The sequence below is a fragment of the Mesoplodon densirostris genome, chromosome 11 (assembly GCF_025265405.1).
Source record: "Mesoplodon densirostris isolate mMesDen1 chromosome 11, mMesDen1 primary haplotype, whole genome shotgun sequence".
NCBI classification, from domain to species: Eukaryota; Metazoa; Chordata; class Mammalia; order Artiodactyla; family Ziphiidae; genus Mesoplodon; species Mesoplodon densirostris.
Window position 1 is genome coordinate 30,840,329 of NC_082671.1, and position 22,357 is coordinate 30,862,685.

At 35.8% G+C, this 22,357-nt stretch overlaps 1 protein-coding gene across 2 annotated transcripts in view; it reads right to left on the reverse strand.

Annotated features, from left to right (window-relative positions):
* CPNE8 (copine 8) overlaps positions 1 to 22,357 on the reverse strand; it is a 336,491-nt gene that overhangs the window by 63,243 nt on the left and 250,891 nt on the right. For both annotated transcript variants that reach the window (XM_060111969.1, XM_060111970.1), the window contains 2 exons: positions 7,509 to 7,562; positions 6,378 to 6,439 (listed from right to left, as the gene is read on the reverse strand). In XM_060111969.1, the coding sequence (XP_059967952.1) occupies positions 6,378 to 6,439; positions 7,509 to 7,562 (116 nt within the window). The remainder of the gene's footprint in view (positions 1 to 6,377; positions 6,440 to 7,508; positions 7,563 to 22,357) is intronic.

Sequence of the window (22,357 nt, forward strand, 5' to 3'; positions counted from 1 at the left end):
TGGAAAGAGGAAGGTCACAAGATGATAAAATCTGAGCTAGACAGACATGGGGGTTTGTAATCCAGTTAACTAAATTGTCACACTCTTTGCTTAAAATTCCTATTTGTTTTTAATGTTTCATTATGCTAAGAGATTTGGGAAAGAAGAGTGGAAAGTCAGGCTTAAAGTGGCTTTCTAATTTATATTTATTCAGTGGCTACTCTATGTTCAGCTCTATAAAAATATTTTGAGAATGAACAATTAAAATGGTAACCAGGGAAACTAGCAACCACTGTATATAAGTGGTTGTAAAGCTTATTTGGGACAAGGTGGATGACATTTTGGGCTTTCTTCAGAAGAAGTAAATGACAGTCTGTAGGCCTGCAAGTTTCTAATACACTCAATTTTCTGATAAATGTGTAGATTAGGGTTTCAGGTTGACATGACATTCTGGTTGCTTAGGGGTACTCAGTGTGCACGAGAATTTGAGATCTTCCCCATTCATCTGCCAGTCAAAGAAATGTGAAAAACTTTATATATATTTGTTCCTTGGTCATGTTAGTGGTGGAGTGGAGTTTCATGAAGACTTGAGAGAAATAGAGGACTGAAAGGCAGACAAAACCAAATTGAAACTAATGATTCTGTCCCCAGACACTCATAATGTGAGCTGTTGTCTGTAGAGGTCAATAAACCCATTTCACAAATAATAATTATTATAAAAATGATGATGTTACCCTAAAGGAGTATTTAGATTTCAGAACTGTCTCTGATTTTCAATGAATCTGACATTGTCCTTATCAATGATAACTGGGATATTCAATGTCATACATTAAGGATTACTGAGTAAATATCTTTGGTTGCCAATTATACCAGAATTTTAGTATTAAAATCATTTTTAGTAAGAAAAGAGAAATAAAATAATCACAGGAAAAACATACAAAGCATGATTAAAAATAATAACCCCAATGTCAACAACTCAGAAGAGGCAATCCATTTTTTTCCTCTACAGTAAGACCACCTTTGTGGATATTATTGTATTTAGAAAATAAAACTCTTTACTACCTCAAGTCATAAATTGTATCTTATGCTCCAGGGAAAGCATGGTTCTGCTTAGCAAAAAAAAAAAAAAAAAGGAAAAAAAGAAGGTCTACAAATTAAATTTTTATTTCACAGAATATTTCTATAAAAATTGGATCTTGTCTGATTGAGAATGCATCTGTCTCATCTGCTAACTGTGTACCTCAATCCATAAACTGTCTACTGCAGCTAAACCCAGTGTGTTAGGAACTGAGACAATAAATGAAAAGTAACACACTAACAACATGGTTTCACAAACAATCAATCAATCAGGTAAATATCTACATCAATAATGACTACAGTAATGGAAGCCTAGAATACCCAATACTAAGAATTAGACATATAAAGAAGTTCATTTGAAGGGGAAGATATTAAAGGACTATAGAGAACAATTTTGTTTAATATTTAAATGTGTTCATTCTTAACTATACATAATTTCTACTTGGATTCATGAGAAAACAATATTTTCATAATTTTCTATTCAATTATTTTTTGTGAGATGAAACAAGAAGAGAGATTACATTTTAAAGTGTGATTCAAGAATTTCCTTCTAAGAGCTTAATCACAACCTGTTAGTCCTACATGTTTCACACGAGTCACCTGTTTTGCCCTCTTTGTCTATTCTCATGCTCCCACATGTTGTCCAGTATAAGGAAAATAGTTGATACAATTAATGTAGAGAACAAAATGAATACAGGAAAACCTAAACTAATGTTATTTTGGATAACCCACAGCTAGCCAGAGTACCAATTTAATTGCTGTTACTCATGTTTTATATGATGATCTTCCACCTTTTTTGAAAACATCTAGTTTTACTTGTCAATTAAGATTCAGCATAAGCAAAACTCAACAATAGTTTCTGCTAGACTAGAATGGTGAGTAGGTTCCTGAATTGATGCCATCCAAATTAGCAATAATGATACTCACCCAAGTTAAAAACAAAACAATACACAAATACCAGTAACAAATGCTGATATCTTGGTATTTTAAGTTAAAAGTGAGTAGTTACTATAATTTTTTATAAAAACAAAACTGAATTCAACACTTGGTTCCAATAACTTCTGAAATATCATACTTATTCAGAAATATGGTGGGACATCTCTTCAAAAGAACTAACGATAACTCCACAAATCTGCAAATAGTTATGACCTCCAAAATACTATTTTGGATTGCTTCGTTGATTGCAGCCCAAAGTGTTAGTTAATTTTATTGTTTTTCTTCAATGTAATCATGGGGCAAAAGGCAAGGCCAGATTAAAAAGAGTCTTTTTAGATGTGTGCAGAAGAGAAGTGGTGTCAAAGACCAAGATGTGAATATTGGGGAAGTTTATCTGAAGTGTTTACTGTACTGAAGGATGAAGCTCCCTACTACCTTTGGTCTTGTGTTCTCAGTTAAAAATATTCAATCTTTTTTGGTGGGACTAGGGAGGAGGGAACAGGGGAAAAGCAAAAATAAAAGATTCTGAAACCTGTGTTTCCAAAGATACGGCTGGTTAAATATGGGCTTTCACAAAGGACATCACAACGGCTAATAAATAGGTTTCACAGATAAAAACTGACAATGATTTATAATATTTATCTATTAAATTAGCAAAGTTGAAAAAGTAGTGATGCTATCCAGTAAGGGTAAGTATATGGTAAACTTGCATACACATATGTTAGAAGTATAAATTATTATTATTACCCTTTTGTCAACACAATAATTTAGAAATACCTGACAAATTGTAAAATATGCATACAATTTAAACCAACAATACTATTTCTAGGATGTGACCTTGCAGATATACTTAATGAAGTGTACAAAAACCTATGTACTAGGGTTTACATTGCAGCCTTGTTTATAATATGAAAATAAAATGGATGCAACTAAAGTGTGTATCAACAGGAGATTTTTAAACTAAATTATGTACATCCATATGATGGAAAGCTATTAAAATATGGTAGATCTATAAGTACTGACACAGAAACATATATACACAGTATATTAAATGAAGAAAATATACATTACAATATTGTGCACAGTGCTATCCTACTCATTAAAAATAATGATGTGTGTTTGGGAATAAATACATTTCTAACAGTGATTATCTCTAGAGAGTATGACTACAGGGGATTCTAGTTTCATAATAAATTATTTTCATTTTACATTACTTTTTTTTTACCATTTCACATTTCATGTTTACAATGTGAAACACAAATATAGATATTTATGTTTAAAATTTGGGAGATATAATACTTCTTTTCCTCAAAACTGAAAATAAAACACTAAAAAAAAATGTTTCTGTGGTTTCAGAAAAAAGTTACTCTGAAGAGTACCAAATATTACTGAGTTGTTTAACAGTTTACAGAATTTTTTAGTTGCAAGAGACGAGAAATTCTGACTGATAATATTCACAAGAGTCAATAGCCATTATTGAAACTATAATAAGTAACTGTGAATTATTATAATTAGTTCTAATTTGAAATGAATGTAGTTCATTATATTCTATTTTGCTATTATTCAGAAAGTTTGTGTAATTATGTGTCTGCTCTTAATATAATTTTCCATCATGGTGGTGCATTTATCTACTTGGAGGTTGAGATTTCTTAATAACAAGGGAAGAAAGCTTACAATGTCTATCTTTTTTTTGGCCACACTGCACAGCAGGTGGGATCTTAGTTCCCCGACCAGGAATCGAACCCGTGCCCCCTGAAGTGGAAGTACAGAGTCTTGACTGCTGGACCTTCAGGGAAATCCCTTACAATGTCTAAAAAAAATCAATAGGAAATCTGTTAAGAAAAATAAAAGTAATTTGCTGCAATATTTGGAATAGATGCAGCTACATTTCCACACTGGCTTTCATGTTCTCCATTTCAAATTGCTACAAGTTGTTATTTTCATACCAATAGATATTTTTAAGAAAGATTAGAACATAAAATTCTATTCCTCATTTCCTATAATTAGAGTCAGGAATTCTATGAGGTAACCATCATAATAAATACCCACAACTCACAGTTAAATAAGTTTAAATCTTCACAAATATCTGATGGTAAAATTCTTAGATATCCTGCATGCCAAAGCATCATTTTCCCTTAGGCTATGTAAACTAAATTATATTTTTGACTAGCAGCAATGAGATAGAAAATATTAGTTATACAAAGACTGAAAGTTAACAGTACATGAAGTAAATAAACTTCATTACTTTTTTAGAAAACAGAGAATTATCAACGTGAATATTACTCATGAGAGAAAGAGGGACAAAGAGAAAGGAGGGGAGCAGAAAGGGAAAGGGACCAACAGAGAGATGGGTAGAGTTAATAACCCTGAGGCACTTAGCTGTCAGCAGATGTTAGCTATTATTATACACAAATTACACTGTATAGTAAATTGATAGATGAGAGTAAGTTTTTTGTAGGAATATAAGCAATAAATTCAGAGTGAAGGGAAATAAATATCATTAAGGTCATGAAAGAAACTAAGGTGACTCACGTAAACTACAGGAAATTGAGGTGATAAGGAGTGTCATGATAAAGCCAGATCTCCTCACCATATTATTAATAAAAGTCAGAATTTAAATTTTATGCCCTATTGCTTATAACAAGTCCTTAAGAGCAAAGACACATAAAGACACAGAATACAGTAATTATATTGCTTCTCAATTGGGATTCCATTATCAAAGGGACAATATCTGTATAATAAGTATTAGAAATAGTGATGAATAATAGGTAAACATGTAATTGTAGTATATTTTAAAAATATATAAATTTATTATATACATCTTCATATAAAAATGAATTATATGCAGATATTTCTCATGTCCTTTTTAGATAATATTATATAAAAATTAATATAAGTCCAGTTAGATTAACTATGTAGTAAATTTCAAACTCTATTTCTCCATATCCCATTTTTAAATAAAAAAATATGGGTTTTTATAAAACCCTTGGGAAGCCAGGATTGGAACAAAGTGTACCTCATAGGTTGGGGCTCCATTTATACACTGACTTCTGTCAGAAAAAGGTCACTAGCATTTCTTCCAGCAAAGGCAGTGCTATAAAAGTAGGATGTGTGTAAAGCAAAAAAAAAAAAAAAAAAAAAAAAAATCTTGGAGGTGATAAGAAGCATAAAAATGACAGTTGTCAATACTGTTATTGCTTAAGTATTGTAGAAACCCATTTGCTCTAATTAGCCCTAAGAATCCTCAAAAGGAGAATGTGAACAACAAATAAAAGTGATTTATTGGTAATAGGTTCTGAAATTTTCTTTTACTGTTAGATTCACATCAAAATATTACTTGATTTGTACTGCTGACAATACTTATTGGGTATTTCTTTCACACACACACACACACACACACACACATTACCCACTTCACATGATCACAAAGCAAAGCCAAAAGACAAACAAAACAAAAACTAAAAGGAATTTTTAGTATTTTAAAACTTCAAATCATCATTTCAACATGCAAATTATAGCCAGATCTATCAAGCACCTTTTTAAAGTTTATAAAGAGCATGCTAAGAGATGTCCATCTTTTTAATCAACTATTATCTACAGCTACCAAGGAGTTTATTTATACAGGAATCTTTTTTTTTTTTTTTTTTTTTCTGTACGCGGGCCTCACAGTTGTGGCCTCTCCCGTTGTGGAACACAGGCTCCGGACGCGCAGGTCCAGTGGCCATAGGCTCACGGGCCCAGCTGCTCCGCGGCATGTGGGATCCTCCCGGACCGGAGCACGAACCCGTGTCCCCTGCATCGGCAGGCGGACTCTCAACCACTGCGCCACCAGGGAAGCCCAGGAATCTATTTTTTATGACAAATTCAACCTTCTATTTTCCCATCTTCTAAAGACAAAAATATGCACAAACATCGGAATACTAAGGAGAGTTGGCAAACATTTTTTCCTACTTAGTACGTTTTCTTTTAAATTTATTGAAACAATCACCCTGTAGCTTCTTAGTCTATGTATCCAGGTGGCAGGTTTCAAGATGCTCATATATAGCAGAGATTCCCCATTTGGGCAAGTATAGCTTTTGTTTGTTTTGTTTTCTTAACAAAGAGCAAAAGGGGATAAGCTCTCTGTTTTGGGGGAAACTGTCTTTGTTCCTTTAGCCCCCCTCATTCTCTCAATCCTTCTTTGGCTTGACAACACTCTAGCACTAAATCAGTATTGGCAAAACAAAACAAAACAAAAACCTCAAAAAGACCCTGCTTAATTATAATTAGGAAGAGGCTTACATAAGTGATGTCTCTGACTGCTGTTGTCATGAAGTTTCTAAACACATTCAAACTTGCCTCTCACCATTGCTTAAGCAATGAAACAATTTCAGAGAATGACTTACCCTCCCTTAATATAGTCAAGGAATGAAACTTCTGTTTCTACCAAGAAAGAAAGTAAGGTGACCTGAAAAAAGAAAAGAAAAAGAAGGCAGAATTACCTGCTAGTACTAATTGCATCCCCAAATGGACGTTATTTTCTGTTAGAGAGAAAATCATGTTTCCTAGCATTTTGAAAATCAATAAAGATATTACTCTTTATTAAAATTTACTAGGACTGATTTTTCTTACATTTAAAATTATCAGAAGAAAAGGGGCCAAAAAATTAAATGACTCCTTTCTATGATCAGTTTACTTCCTTTGAAGAACAACATGCAAATTATCTACAAGGACACTGTGTTACTTCCCATTTTAGATATAAAGGAAAGATGAAAGGAAGCTAGAAAATGGTTAAAACTAAAAAATCAAAATCAGTGAGCTAAGCCATATAAAAAGAAATGGGTGTTTTTGTCAGGGACCTGTAATTAGGCCATCTAATATTTTAAATATCTTGCTTTATAAAAATCTTTTAAAAGAAAACTTGAAGGGAACTTATATTTGCTTCTCCCAAGGACAGTTAATCATAGTATAAAATTTTCTGTATATTTTTTATCAAAATAGGATGATTTTGATTTTTCACAATTTTAACATACTTTCATCTTTGCACCTTCCTGTACTGATTTAGTCCAGCATTTCCACAGAGTTGTCCATTTTAATGCACTATAAACAAATACTTTCACATCTTATAAAACAAGTCTTAAGTATAACCTATAAAGAGTATAATATTTCTTATTACAACTTACACTTTTTCAGGTCTACTTGATTTTCTCTAGTGTGATTTCATTGAATGAAGAATTCATAATAAAATTTCATTTTCTCTCAGAGGCCATTCAACCCCTAAGACAACTTGCAGGAAGCTGGGTCGCTAACTCCTATAAGGTGTTCTCCATTACAATTCCCATAGCAAGTTAATTTTTTATTATATACATTCACATTAAAACCCTAAGTGAAACAGTGAAGTATTTAGTAGCTTTTATTCAATACAAAATGTTATATATATATATATATATATATATATATATATATATATATATATATATATATATATAAAATTCATTTATTTGAATCCTTAATGAATAACATAAAATTTGACTTACTGTTCCTGAATTAGTATATTTCTTCTTTTTTCCTTTCTTTTTGGGATTTATCACCTTAAAGAGCAGATAAAACAATTACAATGTCAGGTTTTATACTGAAATATTTTTAAAATGTGTAGTTCAACCTGGTGCCTTTCACTTCTTGTCATGAAGGCATTTATTTATTCTTACAAATGCCTTTAGTATGACTCCTAGATAGTTATCAGTCAAAACTTCTCTGCAAAAGTTACTAGTGATCATCTTATATCAAAATATATTTTCAGTAATATTCTTTCAGTAATATTCTTCTCAGTAACTTTATGCATTGATTATCCTACCCATTTACATCTTCTTGATGTGAGAGAGATTTTTAATATTCAAGGTCCCAAATAATAGTGATTGCTTTGTAGGAAAACTATGGGTTTCTCTAATAAATAAAATATATTCAAGAGACATAATACTTTTTATTTGATTAAATGCACTAACATGACAAATCACCCAAATATGTGAATATTTATGGGAGCTCTACTTATTGCTTTATAATGGTAATAATTTCCATCAGACACATAATAATGTGTAAAAGTTTGGAGTCCTTGTGGGAGTCCTGGTGGGAGTCACACCGGTTCACAAACTTAGAAATAGGCTGACTGACTGAGGACCCAACTGTACACCCTGAAAAGGAACCATGGCCCAGGACCACCCTACTGAACAAAGGTACTGGAGCCAGTCTCATCCACCCAGCACCGGACATAATCCACACTCACCTGAGCCCCTATTAACAAGCACATCGACTGCAGATCCCACAGTAGACCTATCAACAGCCTTAAAACTAGCTCCAAACCAGCACAACTGCAATTCTGAAGGTAGTCCCATAAGCCTGGGGAACCACCAGGAGAAGGTCTTTACCTGCCAAAATGAATCTGTAAAGCAGTAGGAGGCGTTTATTTATTTACTTATTTGTTTTCATTTTAGGGTTTTATTTAATTTTAAGTTGGGTCTTAAATGTTATTATCCATGGTCTTTTCATCATCCCATTTAATTCTGCCTGGCTGAGAATCATACCCTACAATGTAGTGAAGCTAAGAAACCATCCATAGGGACTGCCTCCTCTTTGTCTCATTTTATCGGTAGTTATAAAGACTCTTTACAAGAATATAAAAGTAACTTGTGTGTTTTCTTTTTTGCACACAGCCTTTAAAAGAATAAATGTAGAAAAAGATTTTAGCCATTACTGGAGTCAAAAACAACAAGAACCCAAGCCTAATTACATCCCAGCACCCAAGGTTGCTAATTGGTTCCATTCCTTAGATGCTCCTGCTGCTTGGGTTGTTTCTGGTTTTGTTTGTAACATTTCATTTTGTTTTATTTTATAATTTTTTTCAATTTTGTCCTTTTTAGTTTTTAAATTTATTTTTTTATTGAAGTGTAGTTGATTTACAATGTTATGCCAATCTCTGCTGAACAGCAAAGTGACTCAGTTTTACATATATATACATTCTTTGTTTAATATTCTTTTCCATTATGGTTTATCTCGGGAGATCAGATATAGTTCCCTGTGCTATACACTAGTACCTTGTTGTCTATCCACTCTAAATGTAATAGTTTGCATCTACGAGCCCCAAATTCCCAGTCCATCCCTCTCCCCCCACTCCCTTGGCAACCACAAGTCTGATCTCTATGTCTCTGAGTCTGTTTCTGTTTTGTAGATAGGTTCATTTGTGCCATATTTTAGATTCTACATATAAGTGATATCATATAGTATTTGTCTTTCTCTTTCTAACTTAGTATGATAATCTCTAAGTTGCATCTATGTTGCTGCAAATGGCATTGTTTTGTTCTTTTTTATGACTGAGTAGTATTCCACCATATATATGTACCACATCTTTTTTATCCATTCATCTGTCAATGGACATTTAGGTTGTTTCCATGTTTTGGCTATTGTGAATAGTGCTGCTATGAATATAGGGGTGCATGTATCTTTTTGAATTATAGTTTTGTCTGGGTATACACCCAGGAGTGGGATTGCTGGATCATATGGTAATTATATTTTTAGTTTTCTGAGGAACCTCCGTACTGTTTTCCATAGTGGCTGCACCAACTTACATTGCCACCAACAGTGTAGGAGAGTTCCCTTTTCTCCACACCCTCTCCAACATTTGTTCTTTGTAGATTTTTAAAATGATAGCCATTTTGACTAGTGTGAGGTGGTACCTCATTGTAGTTTTGATTTGCATTTCTCTAATAATTAGTGATTTTGAGCATCTTTTCATGTGCTTTTTAGCCATCTATATGTCTTCTTTGGAGAAATGTCTATTAAGGGCTTCTGCCCATTTTTTTGATTAGGTTGTTTGTTTTTTTGTTGTTGTTGGGTTGTATGAGCTGTTGGCATATTTTGGAGATTAAACCCCTGTTGGTTGCATCATTTGCAAACATTTTTCTCCCCTTCCGTATGTTGTCTTTTTGCTTATTTTATGTTTTCCTTTGCTATGCAAAAGCTTGTAAGTTTGATTAGGTACCATTTGTTTATTTTTCTTTTTATTCTTATTGCCTCGGGAGACCAACCTAAGAAAACATTGGTACGATTTATGTCAGAGAATGTTTTGCCTGTGCTCTCATCTAGGAGTTTTTTGGTGTCATATCTTATGTTTAAGTTGTTAAGCCATTTTGAGTTTATTTTTGTGCATGGTGTGAGGGTGTGTTCTAACTTCATTGATTTACATGCAGCTGTCCAACTTTCCCAGCACCACTTGCTGAAGAGACTGTTTCCTATTTTATATTCTTGCCTCCTTTGTCAAAGATTAATTTACCATAGGTGTGTAGATTTATTTCTGGCCTCTTTATTCTGTTCCATTGACAGATGTATGTCTATTTTTGTACCAACACCACTTTATTTATTGTAGCTTTGTAGTACTGTCTGAAGTCTAGGAGAGTTATACCTCCTGCTTTGTTTTTCTTCCTCAGGGTTGGCAATTCTGGGTCTTTTATGGTACCATATAAAATTTTGGATTATTCTAGTTCTGTGAAAATGTCATGGGTGATTTGATAGGGATTGCATTAAAACTGTAGATTGCTTTGGGTAGTATTGCCATTTTAACAATACCAATTCTTCCAATCCAAGAACATGTGATATATTTCCATGTCTTTGAATCCCCTTTAATTTCCTTTATTAATGTTTTAGAGTGTTTTATAGTTCTCAGCATATAAGTCTTTCACCTCCTTGGTCAGGTTTATTCCTAGGCATTTTATTTTTTTGGTGCAACTTTGAAAGTTATTGTTTTGTTTTACATTCCTTTTCTGATATTTCATTGTTAGTGTAAAGAAATGAAACCAATTTCTGAATGTTAATCTTGTGTCCTGCTACTTTGCTAAAGTCATTTATTAGATCTAGTAGTTTTTGCATGGAGTCCTTAGGGTTTTCTATGTATAGTATCATGTCATCTGCATATAGTGACAATTTTACCTCTTCCCTTCCAATCTGGATACCTTTCTTTGTCTTGTCTGATTCCTGTGGCTGGACTTCCAATTCTATGTTGAATACATGTGGTGAGAGTGGGAATCCTTGTCTTGTTCCAGATTTTAATGGGAAGGCTTTTACCATTGAGTATTTCACCATTGAGTATTCACTGTTGAGTATTATATTGGCTGTGGGTCCATCATAAATGGCTTTTATTACGTTGAGATATATTCCCTCTATTCTCACTTTGGTAAGAGTTTTTTTTTTATCATGAATGGATGTTGAATATTGTCAAATGCTTTTTCTGCATCTGTTGAGATGATCATGTAGTTTTTGACTTTTCTTTGTTAATGTGATGTATTGCACTGATTGATTTGTGTATGTTGAGCCATCCTTGTGATCTTGGAATGAATACCCCTTGATCATGGTGTATGATATTTTTATGTGCTGTTGGATTCAGTTTGCTAATATTTTATTGAGAATATTTGTATCTATATTCACAAAAGATATTGGCCTGTAATTTTCTTTGTTGGTGGTATCTTTGTCTGCTTTTGGTACAGAGTGATGGTGACTTCATAGATGTCTTTGGGAGTGTCCGCTCCTCTTCAATCTTTTGGAAGAGTTTGAGAAAAATAGGTGTAAGTTCTTTGTATGTTTGGTAGAATTCACCTGTAAGGCCATCTGGTCCTTTTGTTTGTAGCGAGATTTTTTTTTTTTTACTACAGATTTTATTTCACTTCTAGTGATCAGTCTGTTCAATTATATCTTTCTTCTTGATTCAATTTTGGTGGGCTGTATGTTTCTAGAAAGTTGTCCATTTCTTCTAGGTTGTCAAATTTGTTGGTGTATAATTGTTCATGGTATGTTTTCATGTTGTTTCTGTATTTCTGTGGTATAAGTTGAGATTTCTCCTTTTTCATTTCTTATTTTGTTTTTTTGGGGGGGTTCTCTTTCTTTTCTTTTTGGTGAGCCTGTTCACAGGTATGTCAACTTTGTTTATCCTTTCAAAGAACCAGCTCTTGGTTTTATTGATTTTTTTGTTTTTTACTGTTTTTATAATCTCTATTTTATTTATTTCCTCCCTGATCTTTATCATTTCCTTCCTTCTGTTGACTTTAGGTTTTGTTGGTTCTTCTCTTTATAATTCTTTTAAGTGGTAGGTTAGGTTGTTTATTTGAGATTTTTCTTGCTTTTTGAGGAAGGACTGTATTGCTATGAACTTCCCTCTAAGAACTGCTTTTGCTGCATCTCATAGATTTTGTATGGTTGTGTTTTCACTGTCATTTGTCTCAAGGTATTTGTTAATTTCCTTTTTGATTTCCTCTTTGACCCATTGGTTTTTTAGTAGCATGTTGTTTACTCTCCATGTAATCATTTTTTTCTCATTTCTTTTCCTGTGGTTGATTTCTAGTTTCACGCTTTTGTAGTCAGAGAAGATGTTTGAAATAATTTCTATACTCTTAAATTTGTTGAGGTTAGTTTTGTGCCCTAGTAAGTGGTCAATCCTAGAAAATGTTTGATATGCACTTGAAAAGAATGTGTATTCTGTTTTTTTTTTTTGCATGTAATATCCTGAAAACATCAATTAAGTCTAACTGTTCTGTTGTATAATTTAGGATCTCTGTTGCCTTACTGATTTTCTGTATAGAAGATCTGTCCACTGATGTGAGTGGGGTGTTAAAGTCTCCTACTGTTAATGTATTCCCATCAATTTCTCCCTTTATGTCTGTTAGTATTTATTTTATGTATTTGGGTACTTCTATATTAGGTGCATATATGTTGATGAGTGTGAAATCCTCTCATGTATTGATCTTTTTTTCATTATATTGTGTCCTTCTTTATCACCTTTGCTTTAAAGTCCATTTTGTCTGATATGAGTATTGCAACACCCTCTTTCTTTTCATTTCCGTTTGCATGAAATATCTTTTCCATCCCTCGCTTTCAATATATGTGTATCCTTTGCCCTAAGGGGAGGGAGTTTCTCTTGTAGGCAGCATATTTTAAGCTCTTGTTTTTTATCCAGGCTGCCACTCTATGCCTTTTGATTGGAACATTCTGTCCCTTGACATTTAAGGTAATTATTGATACATATGTATTTATTGCCATATTATACCTTGTTTTCCAGTTGATTCTTTGTTTCTTCTTTGTTCCTTTCTTTTTGCTTTTCTTTTGTGGTTTGATCATTTCCTTTTATCTTACGCTTGCGTTCTCTTCTTTTTGGTTTTTGTGAATCTCTTGTATGTTTTTGATTTGTGGTTGCCCTATTTTTCAAGTACATTAACCTCCTCCTATTTCTGCTTGCTTTAGACTGATAGTCATATAGATGGAAACATATTCTAAAAAAACCCCCAAGAATCTGCATTTTCTTACTCTCCTTCCCCACATTTTATGATTTTGATGTCCTTTTTTACATTTTCATATTTATCCTTTTGCTGTTCCTTGTGTTTATCATCACTTTCACAAATAGGTTTTTTTTCTTTATATTTTTTATCTGCGTACTGGCTAATTTAAGTGATTTACTTTCAAATTATGATTTCCTCTTTCCTGTCTCTTCTTGCTCTTTTTCTGTTTAGAGAAGATATTTCAATATTTCTTCTTGGATAGGTTTAGTATTGCTGTATTCTTTTAGTTTTTCCTTGTCTGAGAAATTCTTTATTTCTCCTCCTATTCTAAATGATAATCTTGCTGGGTAGAATATTCTAGGTTGCAGATTTTTCCCTTTCAAGACTTTGAATATACTTTGGTACTCCCTTCTAGCCTGCAGTGTTTCTGTAGAGAAATCAGCTGACAGCCTTATGGGGGTTCCTTTGTAAAGAACTCTTTGTTTTTCTTTTGCTCCTTTAGAATCCTCTCTTTATCTTTAACTTTTGTCATTGATGTAGGTCAATATGTCTTGATGTAGGTCTGTTGGATTCATTTTGTTTGGGACCCTCTGTTCTTCCTGTATCTGGATATCTGCTCCCTTCTTTAGGTTTGGGAAGTTTTCAGCCATGATTTCTTCAAATACCTTTTCAATCCCCTTTTCTCTTTCTTCTCCTTCTGGAATCCCTATTATGCATAGATTGGCACACTTTATATTATCCCATTGGTCTCATATATATATATATATATATATTTGCATATGACATTCTATCTGCTGTTCTGATTGGGTAATTTCCATTATTCTATCTTCCAGATCACTTATTCTTTCTTCTGCATTATTCATTCTGCTACTCACTGCCTTTAGCTCAGCTTTCATCTCAGCAAATTAATTTTCTAAATTTTCTTGGCTCCTCCTTATAGTTTCTAGTCCTTTTTACAGTAATCTGCATTTCTGTCCATAGCCTTTCTTAATTCCTTCAGTATTTTCATTATCTCCTTTTTGAACTTGGTGTCTATTAGACTGAAGAGATCTGTTTTATTGTTCCTTCAGGGGAATTCTCTTGGGCTTTTAATGGGAGTGGTTCCTCTGCTTCTTCACTTTGCTTATATTTCTCTTTCTCTGTGAGTTTAGGGGAAACAGCTATCTACTGTAGTGTTGGAGGGCTATTTATATACAGGAGCCTCCCTGCATAGCTTGTATGGGTTTATTATTTTTTTGTCATGAGGGCTGTTTTTGGTTTGGATGATTGCCATCTCTTTCCTCAGTGTGTGCTGGCCATTTTCCCCTTGATAAGGGTTGTGCAGGCATGTGGCTCATGTAGGCTCCCAGGAAGGTGGAGGCAGAAGTTGGCTCTGGGTTGTGGGACCCTTGGCAGCTATGGTGGGTCACACACCTTCCCAGGGAATCTGGGGCAACAGTTGGTGCCCAGTCACAGGACTCTCTCTGGTGGTGGCAGGCTGTGCATGCTCCAAGGAAAGCAGGAACAGTGGCTGGCTCCCTGTCACAGGACCCTTGGCAGTGGTCTGCACCTGCCTCTGGAGTCCGAGATGGCAGTGGCAGCTTGTACCTACCTCTGGAGCTCATATAGATATCACCTGAGAGTGTGTGTGGAGAAAGGAACTCCCATGACAGACCCACCCCTCTCCTCGCATGCCCCCTAAAAATAGCACCCTCCCTTTCTGGTGGGCCCAGGCCTCCTCTCACGCCACATTCTACCACTCTCAGGCTGTCTTCATGCAGCCAACCCCAGTCCTCTCCCACGGGTCTGACCATCAAAGCCCAAGCCTCAGCAAATAGCCCCCACCTTCCCCAGCGATGAGTGTCTCAGGTTGTGGAGTGCTGGGTGGATGGCACTGACCATGTGTGCAGGTCTCTCTGAGCTTTGCCCTCTGCAAACCGGTTGCTGTGCTCTCCTCCGAGGCTCCAAAGCTCCCTCTCTGTCCTTGCTGATCTCCTTGCCAGTAAGGGGACTTCCCAGTGTGTGGAAAATTTTATCCTTTCACAGGTCCTTCCCAGGAGCACAGGTCCTGTCCTGATTCCCTTCTCTCTCTCTCTCTTTTCTTTTTTCTTTTGCCTTATCCAGAGATTTTCTTGCCTTTTTGGAAAACTGAGGTCTTCTGCCAGAATTCAGTAGAGGTTCTATGAGAATTGTTCCAAATGTAGATGTACTTTTGATGTAATTTGTGAGAGAAGGTAAGCTCCATGTCCTACTCCTCCACGTTCTTGATCTGATCTCAAGTAGGAGGTTTTTAAAAGTTCAGGCATATTGCTGGGGATCTAGAAGACCAAATGCTTGTGCAGGACTGTATGCATGGCCAGAGAAGACCTTGAGGAAGCCCTAATCCTTCAATTCTGACTGACATTGAGTCTCTGTTTCAACAACAAGTGAAAACAAAGGCAGAATTTTTTACTTGGAGCATATAAGAAGTGCACCAACATGCACAAATCTGTCAAATCATGTGTTGACCACTAGCTAACAGGGCACAGACTGAAATGACCCACACAGCAAAGAAAACAGACTTTAGAGAATTACTCCAGGAAAGTAACAAAACAAACAAACAGCAACAACAACAAATCCCAGAAAAGCAGGGGATCTGATCTCCAGTGTTACTATATTTTATTTTTTAAAACTTTCCAACATTCAACAACCAAAAATACAGGACATGCATAGAAACAAGAAAGTATGGCCCATACAGAGGAAAAAAGCAATCTATAGAAACTGCCCCTGGGAACTTGTAGACATGGGATTTATATAATAAATTACTTAAATCAGCTACTATAAATATGTTTAAAAAACTAAAGAAGCGGCCAAGAAGCCTGTGTGCGAGCACAGGTCACTGTCCACACTGCCTTTCCGGGAGCCTGTGCAGCCCGCCACTGCCGGGGTCCTGGGATCCAGGGGCGGCTTCCCTGGGAGAACGCACAGCGTGCCTCGGGATGGTGCAACGTCACACTGGCCTCTGCCGCTGCAGGCTTGCCCCGCACTCCGTGCCCCTCCCTCCGGCCTGGCCTGAGTGAGCCAGAGTCCCCGAAGAGGCTGCTCCTTAAACCCTGTCCTGTCTGAGTGAAGAACAGACACCCTCCGGTGACCTACAAACAGAGGCGGGGAAAAATCCAAAGCTGAGACCCAGGAGCTGTGAGAACAAAGAAGAGAAAGGGAAACCTCTCCCAGCAGCCTCAGAAGCAGCGGATTAAAGCTCCACAATCAACTTGATGTACCTTGCATCTGTGGAATACATGAATAGACAACAAATCATCCCAAATTGAGGAGCCAGGAGTCAGTGCTGTGCCTCTGATGTGGGAGAGCCAACTTCAGGACACTGGTCCACAAGAGACCTCCCAGCTCCACATAATATCAAATGGCGAAAATCTTCCAGAGATCTCCATCTCAACACCAGCACCCAGCTTCACTCAATGACCAGCAAGCTACAGTGCTGGACACCTTATGCCAAACCACTAGCAAGACAGGAACACAACGCCACTCATTAGCAGAGAGGCTACCTAAAATCATAAAAAGTCCGCAGAAACCACAAAACACACCACCAGACGTGGACCTGCCCACCAGAAAGACAAGATCCAGCCTCATCCACCAGAACACAGGCACTAGTCCCCTCCACCAGGAAGCCTACACAACCGACTAAACCAACCTTAGCCACTGGGGACAGACACCAAAAACAACGGGAACTACGAACCTGCAGACTGCAAAAAGGAGACCCCAAACACAGTAACATAAGCAAAATGAGAAGACAGAAAAACACACAGCAGGTGAAGGAGCAAGATAAAAACCCACCAGACCTAACAAATGAAGAGGTAATAGGCAGTCTACCTGAAAAAGAATTCAGAATAATGATAGTAAAGATGATCCAAGATTCTATTTCCAAGATCCAAAATCTTGGAAATAGAATAGACAAAATGCAAGAAACAGCTAACAAGGACCTAGAAGAACTAAAGATGAATCAACCATCGATTAAAAACACAATAAATGAAACAAAAAATACTCTAGATGGGATCAATAGCAGAATAACTGAGGCAGAATAATGGATAAGTGAGGTGGAAGATAAAATAGTGGAAATAACTGCTGCACAGCAAAATAAAGAAAAAAGAATGAAAAGAACAGAGGAGAGTCTCAGAGACCTCTGGGACAACACTAAACGCACCAACATTCGAATTATAGGGGTTCCAGAAGAAGAAGAGAAAAAGAAAGGGACTGAGAAAATATTTGAAGAGATTAGAGTTGAAAACTTCCCTAATATGGGAAAGGAAATAGTTAATCAAGTCCAGGAGGAACAGAGAGTCCCATACAGAATAAATCCAAGGAGAAATACGCCAAGACACATATTAATCAAACTGTCAAAAATTAAACACAAAGAAATCATATTAAAAGCAGCAAGGCAAAAACAACAAATAACACACAAGGGAATCCCCATCAGGATAACAGCTGATCTCTCAGCAGAAACTCTACAAGCCAGAAGGGAGTGGCAGGACATAATTAAAGTGATGAAGGAGAGAAACCTGCAACCAAGATTACTCTACCCAGCAAGGATCTCATTCAGATTTGATGGAGAAATTAAAACGTTTACAGACAAGCAAAAGCTGAGAGAGTTCAGCACCACCAAACCAGCTTTACAACAAATGCTAAAGGAACTTCTCTAGGCAAGAAACACAACAGAAGGAAAAGACCTACAATAACGAACCCAAAACAATTAAGAAAATTGGAATAGGAACATACATATCGATAATTACCTTAAATGTAAATGGACTAAATGCTCCCACCAAAAGACACAGAGTGGCTGAATGGATACAAAAACAAGACCCATATATATGCTGTCTACAAGAGACCCACTTCAGACCTAGAGACACATACAGACTGAAAGTAAGGGGATGGAAAAAGATATTCCATGCAAATGGAAACCAAAAGAAAGCTGGAGTAGCAATTCTCATATCAGACAAAATAGACTTTAAAATAAAGACTACTAGAAGAGACAAAGAAGGACACTACATAATGATCAAGGGATCGATCCAAGAAGAAGATATAACAATTGTAAATATTTATGCACCAAACATAGGAGGACCTCAATATATAAGGCAAATACTAACAGCCATAAAAGGAGAAATCGACAGTAACACAATCATAGTAGGGGACTTTAACACCCCACTTTCACCAATGGACAGATCATCCAAAAGGAAAATAAATAAGGAAACACAAACTTTAAATGATACATTAAACAAGATGGACTTAATTGATATTTATAGGACATTCCATCCAAAAACAACAGAATACACATTTTTCTCAAGTGCTCATGGAACATTCTCCAGGATAGATCATATCTTGGGTCACCAATCAAGCCTTGGTAAATTTAAGAAAATTGAAATTGTATCAAGTATCTTTTCCGACCACAATGCTATGAGACTAGATATCAATTACAGGAAAAGAGCTGTAAAAAATACAAACACATGGAGGCTAAACAATACACTACTTAATAATGAAGTGATCACTGAAGAAATCAAAGAGGAACTTAAAAAATACCTAGAAACAAATGACAATGGAGACACGATGACCCAAAACCTATGGGACGCAGCAACAGCAGTTCTAAGAGGGAAGTTTATAGCCATACAATCCCACCTTAAGAAACAGGAAACATCTCGAATAAACAACCTAACCTTGCACCTACAGCAATTAGAGAAAGAAGAACAAAAACATCCCAAAGTTAGCAGAAGGAAAGAAATCATAAAAATCAGATCAGAAATAAATGAAAAAGAAATGAAGGAAATGATAACAAAGATCAATGAAACTAAAAGCTGGTTCTTTGAGAAGATAAACAAAATTCATAAACCATTAGCCAGACTCATCAAGAAAAAAAGGGAGAAGACTCAAATCAATAAAATTAGAAAGGAAAAAGGAGAAGTAACAACTGACACTGCAGAAATATAAAAGGTCATGAGAGATTACTACAAGCAACTCTATGCCAATAAAATGGACAACCTGGAAGAAATGGACAAATTCTTAGAAATGCACAACCTGCCAAGACTGAATCAGGAAGAAATAGAAAATATGAACAGACCAATCACAAGCACTGAAATTGAAACTGTGATAAAAAATCTTCCAACAAACAAAAGCCCAGGACCAGATGGCTTCACAGGTGAATTCTATTAAGCATTGAGAGAAGAGCTAACACCTATCCTTCTCAAACTCTTCCAAAATATAGCAGAGGGAGAAACACTCCCAAACTCATTCTACGAGGCCACCATCACCTTGATACCAAAACCAGGCAAGGATGTCACAAAGAAAGAAAACTACAGGCCAATATCACTGATGAACATAGATGCAAAAATCCTCCACAAAATACTAGCAAACAGAATCCAACAGCACATTAAAAGGATCATACACCATGATCAAGTGGGGTTTATTCCAGGAATGCAAGGATTCTTCAATATACGCAAATCAATCAACGTGATACACCATATTAACAAACTGAAGGAGAAAAACCATATGATCATCTCAATAGATGCAGAGAAAGCTTTTGACAAAATTCAACACCCATTTATGATAAAAACCCTGCAGAAAGTAGGCATAGAGGGATCTTTCCTCAACATAATAAAGGCCATATATGACAAACCCATAGCCAGCATCGTCCTCAATGGTGAAAAACTGAAACCATTTCCACTAAGATCAGGAACAAGACAAGGTTGCCCACTCTCACAACTCTTATTCAACATAGTTTTGGAAGTTTTAACCACAACAATCAGAGAAGAAAAGGAAATAAAAGGAATCCAAATCGGAAAAGAAGAAGTAAAGCTGTCACTGTTTGCAGATGACATGATACTATACATAGAGAATCCTAAAGATGCTACCAGAAAACTACTAGAGCTAATCAATGAATTTGGTAAAGTAGCAGGATACAAAATTAATGCACAGAAATCTCTGGCATTCCTATATACTAATGATGAAAAATCTGAAAGTGAAATCAAGGAAACACTCCCATTTACCATTGCAACAAAAAGAATAAAATATCTAGGAATAAACCTACCTAAGGAGACAAAAGACCTGTATGCAGAAAATTATAAGCCACTGATGAAAGAAATTAAAAATGATACAAATAGATGGAGAGATGTACCATGTTCTTGGATTGGAAGAATCAACATTGTGAAAATGACTCTACTACCCAAAGCAATCTACAGATTCAATGCAATCCCTATCAAACTACAACTGGCATTTTTCACAGAACTAGAACAAAAAATTTCACAATTTGTATGGAAACACAAAAGATCCCAAATAGCCAAAGCAATCTTGAGAACGAAAAATGGAGCTGGAGGAATCAGGTTCCCTGACTTCAGACTATACTACAAAGCTACAGTAATCAAGACAGTATGGTACTGGCACAAAAACAGAAAGATGGATCAATGGAAAAGGATAGAAAGCCCAGAGATAAACCCAAGGACATATGGTCACCTTATCTTTGATAAAGGAGGCAGGAATGTACAGTGGAGAAAGGACAGTCTCTTCAATAAGTGGTGCTGGGAATACTGGATAGGGACATGTAAAAGTATGAGATTAGATCACTCCCTAACACCATACACAAAAATAAGCTCAGAATGGATTAAAGACCTAAATGTAAGGCCAGATACTATCAAACTCTTAGAGGAAAACATAGGCAGAACACTCTATGACATAAATCACAGGAAGATCCTTTTGGACCCACCTCCTAGAGAAATGGAAATAAAGACAAAAATAAACACATGGGGCCTAATGAAACTTAAAAGCTTTTGCACAGCAAAGGAAACCATAACCAAGACCAAAAGACAACCCTCAGAATGGGAGAAAATATTTGCAAATGAAGCAACTGACAAAGGATTAATCTCCAAAATTTATGAGCAGCTCATGCAGCTCAATAACAAAAAAAACAAACAACCCAATCCAAAAATGGGCAGAAGACCTAAATAGACATTTCTCCACAGAAGATATACAGACTGCCATCAAACACATGAAAGGATGCTCAACATCTTTACTCATTAGAGAAATGCAAATCAAAACTACAATGAGATATCATCTCACACTAGTCAGAATGGCCATCATCAAAAAATCTAGAAACAATAAATGCTGGCGAGGGTGTGGAAAAAAGGGAACACTCTTGCACTGCTGGTGGGCATGTGAATTGGTACAGCCACTATGGAGAACGGTATGGAGGTTCCTTAAAAAACTAAAAATCGAACTACCATATGACCCAGCAATCCCACTACTGGGCATATACCATGAGAAAACCATAATTCAAAAAGAGACATGTACCAAAATGTTCATAGCAGCCCTATTTACAATAGCCTGGAGATGGAAACAACCTAAGTGTCCATCATCGGATGAATGGGTAAAGAAGATGTGGCACATATATACAATGGAATATTACTCAGCCATAAAAAGAAACGAAATTGAGCTATTTGTAATGAGGTGGATGGACCTAGAGTCTGTCATACAGAGTGAAGTAAGTCAGAAAGAGAAAGACAAATACTGTATGCTGACACATATATATGGAATTTAAGAAAAAAAATGTCATGAAGAACATAGGGGTAAGACGGGAATAAAGACACAGACCTACTAGAGAATGGACTTGAGGATATGGGGAGGGGGAAGGGTAGGCTGTGACAAAGCAAAAGAGTGGCATGGACATATATACACTACCAAACGTAAGGTAGATAGCTAGTGGGAAACAGCCGCATAGCACAGGGAGATCAGCTCGGTGCTTTGTGACCACCTGGAGGGGTGGGATAGGGAGGGCAGGGGGGAGATGCAAAAGGGAGGGGATATGGGAACATATGTATATGTATAACTGATTAAATTTGTTAATTAAAAAAATTAAAAAATAAAAATAAATTTGTTATAAAGCAAAAAAAAAAAACTAAAGAAGCTATATATAAAGAAATAAAGTATGAAACATTGTCTCACCAAATACAAAAATCAATAAGTAGGTCAAAATTATAAAAAAGAACCAAATAGAAATTCTCAACTTAAAAAGCACAGTAACAAATGAAAAATTCGCTACAGGAGCTAAATAGAACATTTGA